Source organism: Stigmatopora nigra, chromosome 19, assembly GCF_051989575.1.
Source record: "Stigmatopora nigra isolate UIUO_SnigA chromosome 19, RoL_Snig_1.1, whole genome shotgun sequence".
Lineage (NCBI taxonomy): Eukaryota > Metazoa > Chordata > Actinopteri > Syngnathiformes > Syngnathidae > Stigmatopora > Stigmatopora nigra.
The window spans coordinates 755,025-771,214 of NC_135526.1; the positions used below are offsets into that span (position 1 = coordinate 755,025).

The 16,190-nt window shown below is 43.8% G+C and overlaps 4 protein-coding genes across 5 annotated transcripts; 3 read left to right on the forward strand and 1 right to left on the reverse strand.

Annotated features, from left to right (window-relative positions):
- Positions 1 to 96: 96 nt before the first annotated feature.
- Positions 97 to 2,041, forward strand: arl10 (ADP-ribosylation factor-like 10). The gene is made up of 4 exons (XM_077741368.1): positions 97 to 349; positions 631 to 808; positions 935 to 1,110; positions 1,371 to 2,041. Exons 1-4 carry the CDS (start codon positions 206 to 208, stop codon positions 1,542 to 1,544), a joined length of 672 nt encoding a protein of 223 aa, XP_077597494.1. The 5' UTR covers positions 97 to 205; the 3' UTR covers positions 1,545 to 2,041.
- Positions 2,042 to 2,109: 68 nt separating this feature from the next.
- Positions 2,110 to 3,516, reverse strand: nop16 (NOP16 nucleolar protein homolog (yeast)). The gene is made up of 5 exons (XM_077741369.1): positions 3,290 to 3,516; positions 2,980 to 3,088; positions 2,791 to 2,854; positions 2,580 to 2,686; positions 2,110 to 2,317 (listed from the first exon to the last, which is right to left on the reverse strand). Exons 1-5 carry the CDS (start codon positions 3,391 to 3,393, stop codon positions 2,183 to 2,185), a joined length of 519 nt encoding a protein of 172 aa, XP_077597495.1. The 5' UTR covers positions 3,394 to 3,516; the 3' UTR covers positions 2,110 to 2,182.
- Positions 3,517 to 5,170: 1,654 nt separating this feature from the next.
- On the forward strand, positions 5,171 to 13,381 carry grk6 (G protein-coupled receptor kinase 6). Its single transcript, XM_077740991.1, has 16 exons — positions 5,171 to 5,514; positions 7,319 to 7,414; positions 8,242 to 8,354; positions 8,862 to 8,939; positions 9,005 to 9,108; positions 9,254 to 9,346; positions 9,434 to 9,497; positions 9,980 to 10,120; positions 10,974 to 11,164; positions 11,274 to 11,311; positions 11,472 to 11,561; positions 11,627 to 11,835; positions 11,946 to 12,083; positions 12,466 to 12,603; positions 12,670 to 12,804; positions 12,947 to 13,381. The coding sequence occupies exons 1-16, from the start codon at positions 5,463 to 5,465 to the stop codon at positions 12,995 to 12,997; spliced, it is 1,731 nt and encodes a 576-aa protein (XP_077597117.1). The 5' UTR covers positions 5,171 to 5,462; the 3' UTR covers positions 12,998 to 13,381.
- A 994-nt stretch (positions 13,382 to 14,375) lies between these two features.
- Positions 14,376 to 15,927, forward strand: prr7 (proline rich 7 (synaptic)). Of its 2 annotated transcripts, none has more exons than XM_077740001.1 (2): positions 14,376 to 14,639; positions 15,201 to 15,927. In XM_077740001.1, the coding sequence occupies exons 1-2, from the start codon at positions 14,435 to 14,437 to the stop codon at positions 15,296 to 15,298; spliced, it is 303 nt and encodes a 100-aa protein (XP_077596127.1). In that variant the 5' UTR covers positions 14,376 to 14,434; the 3' UTR covers positions 15,299 to 15,927. The 2 variants fall into 2 exon arrangements, with proteins under 2 accessions (XP_077596127.1, XP_077596128.1); XM_077740002.1 differs by having other exon boundaries at positions 15,204 to 15,927.
- The last annotated feature ends 263 nt before the right edge of the window (positions 15,928 to 16,190 follow it).

Below are 16,190 nucleotides of genomic sequence, written 5' to 3' on the forward strand. Positions count from 1 at the left end.
TTCAAGTGAAGTAAACCAAATGACGCGCAAGCAGTGGAAGATTTACGTGAAGCAATTGAACGCACCTCTTTGGGAAAGTCAAAACAAGACGAGCGAGAGGGGGCGTTCACTTATCGGGAGGCAAGGCGGAAAGTGGAGACGCAGCGGCAGACGGCACTCGACGTCGGTCAAGAAGCGACCCCCCCTCCCACGCAAGCACGCACGCATGCTGCTTCTGAGACACATCTCCGTGGCCCTGGGCGCCGCCGTGGTCGCCCTGGGCTCGGCGATCTTCATCGCCCTCAACTTGTTCTACCCGCGCCGCCGGCGAATATGGACACCGGACGCGCACTACTCCACCATCAAGGAAGTAGGACGCAATTTCTTGTTTTTTGTTTGTTTGTTTGGCTGCATCGTCTTATTCAATGATTCAATCATCATGAGACAGTCGCTCATTAATTAGATGCTAGCAATGGCAGACTGATTTAAGCAATAAACACTGCTTTTTGAAAATGTTATTATTATTTTTTTAAATTGATGAATGTGGAGTCAGTATAAATTTCGATAAACCTGACAAGTCTGTGAGAAATATGAATTCGACTTATCTGGAAAACGTCAAAGGAATTTGAAGGTGACTAAATGTGTCCTCAGGACAAAGACGACCCGGGGAAGCGTCAGGTGCTGGTGCTGGGATTGGACGGGGCCGGGAAAAGCAGCGTGCTTCAGGGCCTGACGCCCGGGGGGGCCAACAAGGGCTTGTGCCGCCCCACCCGAGGCTTTAATTTCATGAGTTTTACTGTGCCCGCTTGCCAGCTGGACTTCCTAGAAAGTAAGTAACAAAGACCTTCTTGCCGCAATTGGAGGAGATGACACGAGTGGTGTTTTGATATGCCCTCGAAAATGTTCTCTAATTGGAAAAGGCCTTGATTTTTTTGGTGCGCGTGTTGTTCTACAGTAGGCGGCGGTGAGGAACTACGTGGCTACTGGGTGGAGTATCTGATGAAGACTCACGTGCTGGTGTACGTGGTGGACTCTTCCGACCGAGACCGTCTTCCGGTGGCAAAGTTGGAGCTGCACCGTCTCCTGGGGGCGCGACCCCAGCTCCCTGTGGTGGTCCTGGCAAACAAACAGGTCATTCTCCGTAGGACTCGCATACAAATGTGACCGTCAACAAAGCCAGTGGAGAAAATATGTATTAACGTGTATTACACTACCAGACCATGGTAACGTACGGTACGTGTACAAAACAGCTCAGAAATATGAATCCGTTATGGTAGTGGTGAACAAACACGGCATGTACTGCAACATTTGTTTGGCTTGATGTTAGCATCTCATTGCGTACAAGTGACGACTTTGGGATTTGCGCAAAATTGCCTTTGCTATTTGCACAGGATAAAGCAGAGGCCGCCAGCCAATCGGAGCTTTACCGGGCGCTGTCGCTGGCCTCGGTGGCGGAGGACAGGAAGCTGTTCCTGCTGGCCGCCCAGCTGCCTTCAGATGGCACCCTGAGGAATTCCTGCCAGGGCCTGGATGGCTTCCAGGACCTCCTGCTCCAGCTTGTCTGATTGGAGGGAGAAGGAAAAGGGGGGGTGGGGGCGCTCCAGAAGCAGGAAGAAGTTTGACAGAAGAAAGCATTGGACATTTCTAGGTACAAACGGCTCAAATTACAGTGGAAAGTGCACCAAAATGTCCGACCGGTGACAACAAATGGGTATTTGTGTCTGAAATGGCTGAAACTGGAGAGCCCGGGGACATTTCAATGGGAGAGCGTCGTTTGGCAATATTAAGAAGTAGGCTCTAAAAAATTCAATACCACATTGGTGTACCCACACGTAAATAATAATATAAATGAAGACAAGCAAACATGTTTGCGCTGCGGTATTTGCTGATTTCAAGGCCATTTCATTGTGGACGGAAGCAGTCTTTTAATATTGCTGCCATTTTAAGTCAAACTATACACACTTGTTTTATCTGCCCTGGTCTTAGAAACACTGTATCTTGCTAGTTTTTATGCATATGTGCTATTTTGAAGTGTGGGGAGATAAAAATGTGTTACCTTAAACTTTGTTGTGTTGTTATTTATCATCTATGGTTTATAATTACCTTATGGGGGGAAAAAAGAGGCACTGGTCTATGAAGAACACTTTTAATCTAAAACAATCCCAAGAAGTAAAATTTGCAATATTAGACAGCCCAACGAAAGCTACGAAGCAGGGTCGGCGAGCGGCACCATACATTCGTTGTATTTCTCTGGGTACAATTGCTTGAAATACATGATTTTTTTTCGAATCTGCTTGGGCGTGTCCTGGTAGTAGTTTTTCTCGTCGTGGGCCATTGCCTGTGGGACGAAATAATTCAAGCCATTTAAAAGGCAGAAAAATAAACTGTTGAATGAAAAGTCGTTTTTTCCACATTTGAAAAGATGCGCACAAGGCTTGCTATACTGTTTTTCACCAGTAGACGTCAGAAAAGTAACAGATTATTTTCTATTTGGCAGTAAGCAAACAACCATTACTGGATGAATTCATTCGAGTATTGTATTCCATAACATTTTCATCCGAATGAATAGAAATATCCACATTTGTTGCTAGGCTTGTCACCTTGTAGTCTTCTTTGTGTTCTCGGATCATGTGTTGGACGTACTGGACGATGTCAGCGGAAAGTGACGCTGTGCTTTTGCGTGGCAAGTTGGCCTCCTCTTCCATCTCTGCTCACACAACGTCAACCATATTGTAGGATATGATATATATATATTATATACGTATACATATTGCCCGCGCCTAACTGCGTGTGGTATGCCGTAAAACTTACGTTTGATGACGTAGGGTTTTGTCACGATAGACCCAATATGTTTTCTTCCGTTGAATCCTACGAGCTGTAAGAGAGACATTTTCCAGCTGTGAAACGGCATGTCTAAAAGATGATCATTATCAGATTTGGATACCAAGATAAACCTAACATTCTAAGTCACCACATCGGAATTCAAGATAGCTAACTTACGCCGTCTTTCTTGATGGACACACTGACGTTGGGGTCGTACGCCAAGCCCATGTCTCGCATGTTCATGGCTACGGACTTCCTTGAATTCCACGCCTCTCGGATTTGTTTGCTGAAAAAAAAAAACAATGTCACAAAATATAGGAGCTGCAACATTTACCCTCATCATCTCGTTACTCTATGGAAACAGTACATACAGGACAGAAAACATGTCGCATGTTAGAAGAGAATATGCAAAAGTATATACTGTTTATCGAGACAAGAAGTGTAAAAAAGCATTAGCTGGCTTGAGCTAGCTAGCAGGCTAACTTACTTTTCTATCCTCGGGTTCGCCTTCTTCAACATCTTTCTCTTCAGTTTCTTGCGGTCCTTGTTGTAGTTGAACGTCATCTTCTTTTTACCTTTGGCTTTCGGCATGATCAATGTATATCGGATTAAACCACAGTATTAGAGAAATTCGATAGCAAAAGTGATTAGCAGAAAATAACACGCATGGAAAAGACAGACCAGATGTTGCGTCACGATGTTGTTTCCCGTCACGTGACCAACGATATTTACCATGTGCTTCTTCCCCATTCAGAAAACAACCATGCATTTAATGTGCAAAATGAATTCGGTACATTGTATTTTTCATATCTTTGAACAACAGTATCAAGAATGTAAATTATGGATTCGTAATTTAATGCTTTTGAATGAGTGAATGAGTTGACGACAATAGTAATTGCTTTGTTCCACAAGAGGGCAGATTTGAGCAACTTCAGGGGAAGGTTTATAACAGCCGTTTTGACTAAAAAAAAGCAGACAAAACACTTAAGAATGAGATCTGAACTTAGCGAAATCGATTCAGACTTTCTTTTGGAACGAAAATGGGTCTGTGCTTTATCTTTAATGCACGTTCTTTAGTTTTATTCTCCCAATACTGTATGGGGCCTTTAACTGGAGGGCTGGCAGTGAAGGATAATATTTGAATGCCATTGACGGTGATGGTTGTTCAATCCATTTGAACTGGGAAGGCTTGCAGTGAAATCCAATTGGACTTGGATCATCGTCGGACGGCTCAGAATGACTTAACAACAAAACCACTCAACGCGGCATTATAAATTCAGAGCCAAGAGCAGATCAATAACAATGCGTGAGCCTTATGGGATAGTAAATGGCAAAAAAATGTGTTTGCTAATGCACCCTTAAAAACTGTGGTGCATTGATCCCATGTCTTTGTCGACGTCCACTTGCAGAGACGGCAAAAAAAGGCCTCGATTTTCTCTGCATGATCCAAAAGTGTCCGTTCCTCCAAAGAGAAAAAAAAAATCATCTCCGACCAAGACTAGACAACTAAAATTGGACTTTGTCGTCTTCAAATCTATGTGACGATGACATATTCAGTTGGCGTTGGCTCTTGACCTCGTAGCAACATTTGTTTTCTTTTCTGGAGGTTTTGACTCCAATATAGATCTCAACGTTTGAGTGCAAAATCTTTGAGCGTTAGCTTGTTGACTTTGTTTCATTTGGGAATCTTCCAAATAAGGAGTTGGTCGTGGCTTCTGCTAGGTCTGATTAAAAAAATGTCTCATCACTCAAATATTTGAGAACAAATGTATCTTTCTCCTAGTAGTGCCATGTGTCCAAGACCAGAGCGGGGAGATCCCGCGTCTCCATGTCTCAAGGCCCTAGACAACTGGGATTCAAGGCGAGGTGGACATTTACGAGGCCTCCTATCATTCAAGTGTAACTTGCGGAAACATGGGGCGGGCGATATGTGTGGAGCATGTGACATGTGATCAACATTCTCTCCATTTGGAACAAATCCAATCATCGTATGGTGCGCTTAAGCTTCTCATTTCAATGCTTTATGAAGCCAATGCAGACAATAAAGCTGAAAACAACAACATCATTGATGTTAATGGTTAATACATACTAGAGAGGATATATTGCATTGAATTCCATGCTTTTATTGTCATTATTGTCATGAATCATAAATCATATATAATATATGTATATATGATTTACGATTCAATTTCATTATACTTGTATAATGACAATAAAAACATTCAATACTATATCTATGGTCACCACCATTCCAAAATATGTATCTTTTTTGTTTGTTTGGAATGGTGGTGACCTTTGTGGTCCTCGATGTGGGCGTGACCTCCAAGGCGGATATGGGAGGAGTCCAGAGTGAGGAGAGAGGAGACAGGGGGAGCAGGAGGAGTACGCACGCACAAGCACAAGTGCGGATGTCACCCGGACGACAAGCGAGCGAATGAGCGTTAGGACTGCGCGGTTTAAGCCCAGACGGAGCGATCGATCTCCTTCCTTCTTCCCCACCTTCGATCCGGCGGCTGGGAGGCAAGAGGTGGTGGGCGCTTGGAGGAAGGCACGATCCGGGGGGGTGCCCTGCCGTGGCGTGGCGTGGCGTGGCGAGACGGCCGCTTTACAGCTGGAGCTCGGCCAGGCGTAGTTGCTGCTAAATTGGACGCGGAGGCAAGATGGAGCTGGAGAACATCGTGGCCAACACGGTGCTCCTAAAAGCAAGGGAAGGTGAGGATGGAGATGGCACATTGACAGCTGGGCTCGTCGATCCGGGGTTCGAAACCATGTGGGAGGGAAACAACAACACAATCTCTAGTATATACATCATAAACATGTAGAGCTGACATCCAGTATGGAAGAGGAACTCCATTTAAAGTTTCTTGTCACCTCACTTACACATAGAAACCTACTCATTCCTCATTCTTTTGTTTTAAGTGTCATTTCTAATTTTCAAATAGCTATATCAAATCCTATGTTGACCAACTTTTTTGAAACATTGCTAGACATCCAGATCTTCATTGAAAAAGTGACAAATGAAGTCTTTAACCCCACAAATGAGCTTGTAACACACTTTCATTCCCATCTAGCATAATAATGATTGATCTGGCCTTATATTATAGTTTTTAAAAGGTCCCGTTTGCTGAGGAACTCGTGTTCCCATAAATTGAAATGCTTGATATCAAGTAATAGTCTGTTGCTTACTCTGACGCTTTAGCACGCACATAGTATTGATTTGCTGTAGAAATATGGCAGTGTTTATTTTTTTCTTGTCATGACTCAGGTTGCCTGCGAGTGTCAAGTTTCTCCTGCACGATGTTGCAGCATCGTTCCTTTTGCTTTGCGAAACAGGATGTGGAGATGGAGCAAATTGTACTTTGTCTGCAGACAAAATGCTTTCTGCGTAGCACCACTTTTCTAGTGTACATTAACACTTATTGTGCTCCATTTGCCAGCACATTCATTCCTCTCACTACTTTCCATGAAAAGTCTAATGCCTATTATATCTTTTTTACTCTCATTCAAATGTAATTTTATAATATGAGTCCATTTCCTCAATGAGAAGAAGCCAGGAAGTCAAATGAGATGTCTATATTTCACTTTACAATACGTCTACAGTACGTACCACTAAATCCACGTATGACCAATAATTTGCCTTAAACAGTGAAAATGTGAATGAATGTGAGTTCAATTCCAGTTCATTTGTGGAGGTGGCTAGCATGGGAGCTGGAACCAATGCAACAATTGAATTTGCCGTGACAACCCTTTTTTATTTTTCTCCCCGCAGGCTAAACAAGACGAGAAACATCCGCCTGCGTTGTTGTGTTTGTTGTTATTCACTTAAAAAGGCACCCCGTCACTTAAGTTCAAATGCAAAGCGCTGTTTTCTTTCAAATGACGCACGTCTATCACTTCAACAAAAAATGCGCTAAAAGTCATATTGAGTACCGTGGCTGTAAAAAACCACCAATCTGCAAATCAGACAAGACAAAAAGCAGTAAAAATGCGGTTTTGAGGCCGGTTGAGTTACAGCAATCCAATTAGTCAGCAAAGGCCTTTTCAGACATGTCAATTTGTCAGCAGCACCAACGCACGACTTCCCTTTACATTATTTCTCGATGGTATCCGCTTAAAAAAAAAAGCTCAAGCATTTTGTAGCACTCCCATTCGGCCATTAACGTTGACCGAATTTGTACATAAAAAGCCGGAAGGATCGGAACTAATGGCTCACCAAGACATGGAAAAAATATGACTGTCTACTTTGCAGTTTTTCAATTATCAAGGCCATGTTTGGTCTACATGATCCGCGATATTTGAGGGATTACTGTATTTCATATCTAACCTTCTAAATGTTTTACAATGGACCCTTTTTAAGGCGCACATTATTAGGCCACTTTTGATCATCACCACGAAAGGAAAACAACGTGAATGGCATTTTTAAACAGTTGAGTCATTGCGGCACTTGACTGTCATGTGCACGTGAGTGCTGTAAATAAATATAAGAAGTTAATGTTGCTAGTGTTTTTGTTTGCAGGAGGCGGTGGAAGCAGGAAAGGAAAGAGCAAAAAGTGGAAGCAGATGCTCCAGTTCCCACACATTAGTTTATGTGAAGATCTTCGACAAGCCACGGGTAAGTCGAGAAATTGTGGATGAACGTCTATCTGCATCAATTTATGGAACTCTCCTGTCCAATTTGGCAAAAAGATCTTCTTTCTTGAATGGAAAAAAGTCTTTTGACTGGCTGGAGTCAAATGGCGGGCGGCCTTGTGATCCATTTTTGCCGGAAGGAAGTGGGAGCTGGCCAGAGTCACGTGACGCGTCCTACGCTGAAAATGTCAGCGCACCTTGCGAGCGGAAGGTTCCTGGGTTTTTGTGTGTTGTTACGAAAGCTGGAGCGAGCGCATTGGGCCTTCTTGAGAAAGAGACGTGCAGGAAGCCGGCCACTTCCTTGTTTGCCAACTTCTTCCTTTTTCTCAGCGTGTGACGTCATCAAAATTGCTTCACTTTGAGTGGAAACCACGTCGAGGCCTTGGCTAAAGTGGACATTGTGAGACCGCCTTGTTTTTGACGGTCTATATACGAGTATTGAAATAATGCAACTTTATCTTGAATTATGGGCGACTTGACTCAGGAATTTTCAGATGCGAGCCATCTTCAAGGTTGCAAAAGTAGACACGTTTTTTCTCCCGCTCAATAAATAAATCCAGCGTTTCATCCACTTTTTTTTTTTTAGAACCCTGGAGATTTTCTTCAGTTTTTTTATCGTTTTCATCCATCTTGAAAGTGTCTGTTTTTCCCCCTCAAATCGAATGTAAACTGTCATTTTGGCATGTTCTTGTAATTTATAACCCAGAAGAAGCTGAACCGAGAAATTCTGAGAACAACTCTTGTCATTATTTGACTATTTACTAGACATGAATAGACTTTGTTTGAGGCACTTTTCTCTTCTTCCAACAGAGAAGGACTACGGCACCCTGTGCGAGCGCCAGCCCATCGGACGCTTGCTATTCCGACAGTTTTGCGACACTCGGCCGGAGTTGAGGCGCTGCGTCAAGTTTCTGGATGGCGTGGTAACATATCATATCGACACACACTCCATTTTGAAGCCATTGGAGATATCATTATGTTTTTAACTCATTGGCTGCCAGTGGGGTCGCGTTCTTGCCCGTCTTTTGCGTCCGCGACTTGTTTTTGGCGCATGATGACTTGCCAAGCGCGTAAGACAGCTGCAGGGGAAGAAAATCAGATGATCCACAACAATGTGGCTATTTATTAATTACCTTCAAAAATATTGCCAACTAGAGAAGAGGTTTTGTTGCGCGTCAAAGACTGACATTTGAATTTTTATGAAGGGGCTTTTGAATGGCTACCGCAAACCAGGCTGAAATGAAAAAACAATGCAATGATAACATGTACTGTGTGTATTTATTCATTTATTTTTAACCGTTTGTGGAAAAAAATGACCATTCAAACTGGCCTAAATTTAAGGTAGCTTCCCCTTTTTGTCATTCCTTCACATTTGTACAGTTCAACTTTTCAAACTTTTGAAGAACGTGGTTGTGGGTTGTATTCCCCAGGCCGAGTACGAGGTGGCGCCGGACGAGAAGAGGAAGGACTGCGGCCAAAGACTCATCGACGTCTTCTTCAGTCCAAAGGTCGACGCGGAAAAGCGTTTGTCGCGGCGGGATGGCGATGAACTTTGCACTTGTCATCCCGACAGTCGGAGGACTACGTGCCGGAGGTGCAGGAGGGTGCCGTAGCCCGGTGCGCCGAGCGGTTGCAGCGGGAGGCGCCGTGCAAGGAACTCTTCCAGGATTCCACCAAGTAGGTTTCTTGTCGACTTCTAATTCTAATGGAAGGAAGATATTCTTTTCCAATACTTGCTCATTTATTTTTTTATCCAATCCCAAATCTTGTTTGAAACCATTTGTAAAAACCTGCGTTTGACTTGTATTTGCTGTCCTTCCAGATTGATTCACGACTATTTTAGCACGGCTCCTTTTGTCGACTACTTGGACAGCATGTACTACAACAGGTTCCTTCAATGGAAATGGCTGGAGAGGTAAATAAACCCATCCTACTCTTTAAATATGACAAATGACCATGATATTACTCCTGTAGACTCCATCATATTTGTTTTGTTTTCAAGGCAACCGGTGACAAAGAATACGTTCAGGCAGTACCGAGTTTTGGGCAAAGGCGGATTTGGAGAGGTCAGTTGTTAGAGATGCCTGATAGAAAGATGTGCGGAATATAGTGGACTTTTTGTGGGGAAGAAACATTTGGAATTTTTATCAGCTATTTGCATCTCTTTTTGTGTTGAGGAGAAATTTTACGGCCGGGATTGCCATGACTCCAAGCACTGATTTATCTCGTCGTTTACTCAAAATCAGCGATAGACATCTATATGGTGATCTTCTAACATTTATTATCACCTCTAAATAAATGGATATCTATTTTGTTGTGTTTTTGATGAGTGAGCGCCGACCGGCTCATGTGAAAAACATATAAAGAACTCATTATGACACTTTCCCACAAAGGTCCACTTGATTTATTTTAAGATGCCATTATCTATTATAATAGCATTGAAAACAGTATTTTTTTATGCTCAAGCACACGTGCCCTTAAAATATATATATATTTTTTAAAGAAGAAAATAGGGAAGATGTCCTATTTATATAGCTTTTGATTGCAGGTGTGCGCATGTCAGGTGCGTGCCACGGGGAAAATGTACGCCTGCAAAAAAATGGAGAAAAAAAGGGTGAAGAAGCGCAAAGGCGAGTCCATGGCGCTCAACGAGAAGCAGATCCTGGAGAAAGTCAATAGCAGATTTGTGGTAAGCTGCAACACAACATACCCATAAACCCAATAAACAGCTAGGTATCCGTAGTTAGCTGGGATGATCTCCAGCACTCCTATGACCTTTGTGAGGCTCAGCGGTTCAGAAAATGAATGAAAGAACAGTGCCTTTATGTTTGCAACCTGCAAAATGGACCCACATGATTTGCCATGACACGACTTCAAAAAAAGATGCCCTTTGTTTTGCTTCTAGTTAACAAAGCACTGTTTTGATTGGAAACGGCTTCAGCGTTTTGAAGAAAGCAAATGTTTGGAAGCATTTGTACTGGTCGAAAAAAGAAAGAAAAAAAAGTCCAATGGGGCTTCTGTTAAAGGCAATGGAATGATAGTGTGAAGGTGTCCTTGATTGTGACGACATGACATGACGCCCTCGTTCCGGGGGCGCGTGCCGGTCGGTGCTTGTTCAGGAAATGATTTCAAAATCAGATTGCATCATTGAAGTATTCCAGTTGTAGATGAGGCTTGCGCCATATGTGAATTTCTCCCAGATATGTTCCCCGAATGGCTGGCCGACTTTTCCGAGTGTCAATGGCTATCAAAGAAGTCATTCACTGATATTTATAGAATTGGTTACAGAGAGTAATCACTCTTGTATCTGCTGTTGTCACGAGAACATCCAAAAGTCACTCCCAGTGTTCCCATTTCAATTTACAATCCACTCGGGGGTTGATGTTTGTGCGTTTTGATGGATTTCAAAGCACGACTTGACAGGAAAAAAGGGCCTTTTTTGGTGTATCTTTCTAAGCCAATCACAAATATTAATGGCAATGAAACTTATCTTGAGTCAGGCAGTCCGTGAATGAAAAAGTCAATTTCTGTGGATTTTCCAGGTGAGTTTGGCGTACGCCTACGAGAGCAAGGACACCCTGTGCCTGGTCCTGACGCTGATGAATGGCGGCGACCTGAAGTTTCACATCTACCACATGGGCGAAGCGGGCTTCCACGAGACCAAGGCCGTCTTCTACTCGGCCCAGATCTGCTGCGGACTGGAGGACCTGCACAAGGAGAACATTGTCTACAGGCGAGGCCTCAAGTGCCCTTCCACATCTGGACTTGCGCACCCGTTATCATTCTTCTTCTTCTTCTCCTCTTCTTCTGCCCTTTCTCTGACTTGTGTTTGGGCCTCGCAGAGACCTGAAACCTGAAAATATCCTGCTGGACGACCATGGTGAGTCACCGCAATTCATTCAATTGTTGTAACAAGAACATGTTATACTTGAGAAAGCAAAGCAACTGACGTCAAATTTGCCATCTTCCTCAATTCCGTCATTTGACCTTTGTTTGACCTTTGAGGCAAATCTGACCTGATCCGTTCCCCCTTTTTACAGGACACATCCGGATTTCGGACCTGGGTCTGGCCGTGCACGTGCCGGAGGGCCAAAGCATAAGAGGCCGGGTGGGCACGGTGGGATACATGGGTAAGAGCAATAAAGCCGGCCTCCCCTTTTTGCTGGAATCCCAACTTTTCTTGTCTTTTCTTCAGCTCCGGAAGTTGTGATGAACGAGTCGTACACCTTCAGCCCCGACTGGTGGGGGCTGGGCTGTCTGCTGTACGAGATGATCGAGGGCCAGTCGCCATTTCAGCAGAGAAAGAAGAAGATCAAGCGCGAGGAGGTGGAACGGCTGGTCAAGGAGGTGCCCGAAGAATACTCTGAAAAATTCTCACAGGAAGCCAAGTCGCTGTGTAAAGCGGTGAGGACTCATTTCATAGTTTTCTTTTTCTTTCAGTGGCCTTTGCAAACACAAAGTGGAATACAAATAAAATGTATTTTTTTGATTGTATTTATTTTTGTATTCCCCAGCTGCTTACAAAAGACCCCAAAGGGAGACTGGGCTGCCAAGGAGGTGGCGCTTCTGTGGTCAAAGCGCACCCAATCTTCCAGCCAATCAATTTCAAAAGACTGGAGGCCGGAATGTTACAGGCGCCTTTCATCCCTGATGTAAATCTTACACATGAAATTTATGGCTCCGCCGGGGGGTTGGAATCCACTCCCACTTGTTGTTGTCGTATCCACGGGCAAGATACTCTGGCGTAAAAAGTAGGCCGAGAACTAGAAGCGCTCAGAAGGGCAATCTGACTGCCTCGCTTTTGTCAGACTGCCCCGGTTGCATCTTAGGGATTGAATGAATAATGCTACATGAGACTCCTTTGATTGTCTCTAAAAAAGCACCATCTGAACCCTTTATCGTTACCGTAAAGTACGTTACAATACATGTATACTAGCACATATATACATACACATAGATGTACATGCATGCATATGGTAGGTCTTAACACAGCCATTTTTTTTGTTAAAATATTCTAAACCTGACATGTTGCAGCCCCAGGCTATCTACTGCAAAGACGTGCTGGACATCGAGCAGTTCTCCACAGTCAAAGGCGTGGAGCTGGAGCCCAAAGACGACTCCTTTTACAGCAAATTTTCCACTGGCAGCGTCTCCATCCCTTGGCAGGACGAGGTAAGGAAGGCCGTGTCCAAATGTATCAGATGAAGCATGCCATTTACATTTTTTTTGGCCTCTCAGATGATCGAGACGGAATGTTTCACCGAGCTCAACATCTTCTACCCGGATGGTGCCGTGTCCCCGGACTTGGACTGGCGGGGGCAACCGTCCCCACCGCCCAAACAGGGTCTCTTGCAGCGACTCTTTGGGAGACAGGTGGGTTGCACGGCCGCCGTTGGGAGCCAAATAGCCCACTGCCTTGCTATTGAACATTTTGACCTTTGACCACGTAAATATGCCATTGCCGACAAATATCGGTGGCGGTTGTTTTACTGTCTTACTCTGTTTCCCCCTGCAGGAGTGCTGCGGCAACTGCAGCGACAGTGACGAGGAGCCAACGAGGCTGTGAGGCGCACACCCGCACATTGTGTCTGTCTGTTTACAAGCTTTTGCACATTTCTATTTGAAAGACAGTGAATGTGCATATGTCCGAATGTATTTGCATCATAGCCATAACAATGAGATGTTTTATTATTTAAAGGAAAAATCTATAGTACCTGTTTTTGCTCATGCCTGGAGCAATTACCTGCTGTTTTTTTTTTTTAAAGTGCCTTGCTGGAAGGCACAGTGAGAGTATTCTATACTTGGTAGAGAAGGCATGGCCTTCCTTCTATTGGTCCAGGAAATAAAATAGACAACTTTTGACTCTGCTGGGACCAATTTTACTTCACTTTTAATTTTGGCACTTGGATGTTTTTATAAATAAAATGGACTTTTTTTCACCATGGGAAAATTAGCCTCCATTTGTTATGCTATGTTGATGGGATGCAGAAGTCACATTCCATCAATACACAAAGCAGCTTCAGATGAACATTGTCATGTTATGTTGGGTTTTTTGTCATGATTGCATGATTTTCCCCTGCTGTGCCTTTTTCTTCTTCTTTTTTGGCCTCTCCTTCCCTTGTGTGGCCAAACCAGGTGTCTGTAATTGTCTCAATTGTTAACCATCCCCCATTCAAGGTTGCAGTGGACAGATTCTACTAGGATTGACAAACTTTGCCTGCAAATTTGAAAAAAGTCCCATAAAAATGAGTCCTGCCCTGCAACTTGTAGCATATTTAATTACAATTGCATCTACATTTCATTTGTGAAATTGCATCATTTTGAGTATGTGCTTGGAAACTGCCTTTACCATTTTTTGGAACTCATTTTCATTAGTATTCTCATGGTGTGTCTGAAAGAGAGAGAGAGGAAAGCCTGGCGGGGGTGGGGGAGAAGAGATGCCTCAATCCCTACCCTGCCCTGCCCTGCCCTGCCTCCTTCTTTTTCAGTCTTGTCGAAGTGTTGATGACACCGCTCCCTCTGGTCCTGGCAAAAAAAGGTATTTTTTGCTCTTTACCAACAGGAAAAATAGCATGCAGTAATCAGGCAATTTATCTTGTGTTAATGGGAAAATGTGACATTGCCTCATTACTTTTAAAGTGACCTTTCTGTCATCTAAAGGAAGCAAATAAAGTTTGGTCCTTTGGCTGATGGATGCATTTGTTTTGATAAAGTTTTCTGCGGATTTGACTAAACTAAAATCTGCCTAAAACCTTTTTTTTTAAATGTACAATTATAAGGTTAAGGAGTTAAATACTTTGGTTGTAGTTGAATTTTGAATTTGACAAGTGTCTGCTGTGTCCTTCTGTAGATCAACATGAGCGTCTGAGGCACAAGAATTTGCAAGAATGGCGTCTTCCTTCAACGCCTGGCACGCTTTCAGCCCCCGAGACAACGGGGGGCATCAAGGGTGCCGTAAAAGACCGGACGTGACCTGTCTTTGAACACCTCCCGGAGCGCAGCCATGGCCATGTCTCGGGGCACGTCCACCTTTGTGACCTGTTTTGCCGTCTTCTGGTCGACGTGGGCGACGGCGGTCCTGCTGTGTTGGCTCTGCCACGTCCTGCGACGTGGCCTCAATCGCCGGGTGCCGGCGGAGACCGAGACGGTCTTCTTGCCAATGGCTGCTTCTCATCCCCTGACCCATGTCCAGTGGCATCGTTTGGAGGGTGAGTCTTTTGGAATTTCTATTGAATTCAATGCTTTTATTGTCATTATACACGGAAAATTCCATTTAAAGCTTCCCCGTCAAGTGCGCAAATACATCGTCAATTCATAATAATAATAAATCAGTAAATAACAAAAGTAGTTAGGAGCCTACGGAGTTTTAGTGCAGGTGCAGGATTAGAAATGAGTCGAGTATGGTGACGGCTTTGGGGGTCGTTCCATGAGTTCATGTGTCTGAATCGAAAAGACCTTTGGGAGGACCAGCGACGAGATGTCGGAAGGGATGTTTGGGGCCAGACTGATGAAGAGGATTGAGTATCCGGGCAGCCCCGGTTCTCAATGGGAAGAAGCCGCTGGATGCCGGCCAAAAAACGCCTTTTCAGTCAGAGTCTGACATCCAGGACACTTTTTGGCTTGACCTCGTTGGTGGATTTGTTTCCATTTTGCTCCAATAGCGAGCAACTGGAAATGGATATTTCGAGACACGGCGGTGCCTCTTTTAAATACCAGCGCATCCGTGGCAACCTTTCAACCAACCCGCTTGCTTTTCTGTGTTCCCCAAGCAGAGGAAAGTGGGAATCCCCCCCGTTACGAGGAGGCCATCCTCATGGAGGACCTGCCACCACTGCCGCCGCTGCCACTGTACGGCCAAGGTTATTGAAGATTTTGATGAAAACTATTAAGCCATCAGCCTGTTGGGACTTTTCCTTCTATGAAAAGGGCCTCATCAAATCATAAAAGTGGACTTTTAGGTTGCGTTCGCTCTCCAATTCCATTTCCTCGCCCACTCTTCCATGTGGAATGCGTTGCTAGGCAACCCAGGCAACACAAGAAGAGTCCACGGATGCTTTTTGTAGCTTTTAGAAAACCATTTTTATTTGAATGCGTCAGTGAAGAGATATGGACAAATGGAAAACATCGGCATGTCTACTGGATTATGCAAAACTGTCGTCTACAGTAGTATATGGGAAGCAGATTATAAGGTCTAAAACCAGAGTCAGGCCCGTGAAAGCCAACCATTGTGACGTCAGACTAAAGGCATCTTCTGAGGAATAACATAAGAGCAGATTTCCCTCAAATTCAAAGTCAAAGCACACCAATTCCAGTCTTCATTTGGCCCAAAATGAACTTTTACGGAGAACATTCTCAGCAAGTGAAAATGTGACTTTAGGGGGGGAAAAAGTCCTAAAATGATCAAATAAAAATAAGTTAAAATTCCTAGTTGATAAAATTGCAACTTTTTCCAAACTAATATGAATGATAATTCTGTAAGCCATGCCACTCATCATGACTTTTACATATTTGTAATGGCAAAACTTTTTAGGGCTTTTTCCACTCCTATTTCCAACCATGAATTTGTGTTATTAATAAAACTCTGACAATGGAGGCGTGTCCAATTGTTCCGTTTCTTAAGCGAGCGTCTAAATGAGCCAAATAAAGTGTGAAAGACGTATAGCAGACGCACGTAGATTATTCATATTATTGCCTAGTTTTTTTCTTTTTCTACAAGGAATATACAGCAAAAAAGAGACTACAAGAATGTTGTTGTTAAA

Bases quoted from the DNA above. Each gene is read 5' to 3' on its own strand.
- arl10 (XM_077741368.1), top strand. From the start codon at position 206: ATGCTGCTTCTGAGACACATCTCCGTGGCCCTGGGCGCCGCCGTGGTC. The intron at 350-630 runs GTAGGACGCAAT...ATGTGTCCTCAG, and splicing joins ACTACTCCACCATCAAGGAA to GACAAAGACGACCCGGGGAA. The intron at 809-934 runs GTAAGTAACAAA...GTTGTTCTACAG, and splicing joins CCAGCTGGACTTCCTAGAAA to TAGGCGGCGGTGAGGAACTA.
- nop16 (XM_077741369.1), bottom strand. From the start codon at position 3,393: ATGCCGAAAGCCAAAGGTAAAAAGAAGATGACGTTCAACTACAACAAG. The intron at 2,855-2,979 runs GTAAGTTAGCTA...TCTCTCTTACAG, and splicing joins TGTCCATCAAGAAAGACGGC to CTCGTAGGATTCAACGGAAG. The intron at 2,318-2,579 runs GTGACAAGCCTA...TTCGTCCCACAG, and splicing joins AACACAAAGAAGACTACAAG to GCAATGGCCCACGACGAGAA.
- grk6 (XM_077740991.1), top strand. From the start codon at position 5,463: ATGGAGCTGGAGAACATCGTGGCCAACACGGTGCTCCTAAAAGCAAGG. The intron at 8,940-9,004 runs GTCGACGCGGAA...TCATCCCGACAG, and splicing joins ACGTCTTCTTCAGTCCAAAG to TCGGAGGACTACGTGCCGGA. The intron at 11,165-11,273 runs GCGAGGCCTCAA...TGGGCCTCGCAG, and splicing joins AAGGAGAACATTGTCTACAG to AGACCTGAAACCTGAAAATA.
- prr7 (XM_077740001.1), top strand. From the start codon at position 14,435: ATGGCCATGTCTCGGGGCACGTCCACCTTTGTGACCTGTTTTGCCGTC. The intron at 14,640-15,200 runs GTGAGTCTTTTG...GTGTTCCCCAAG, and splicing joins CCAGTGGCATCGTTTGGAGG to CAGAGGAAAGTGGGAATCCC.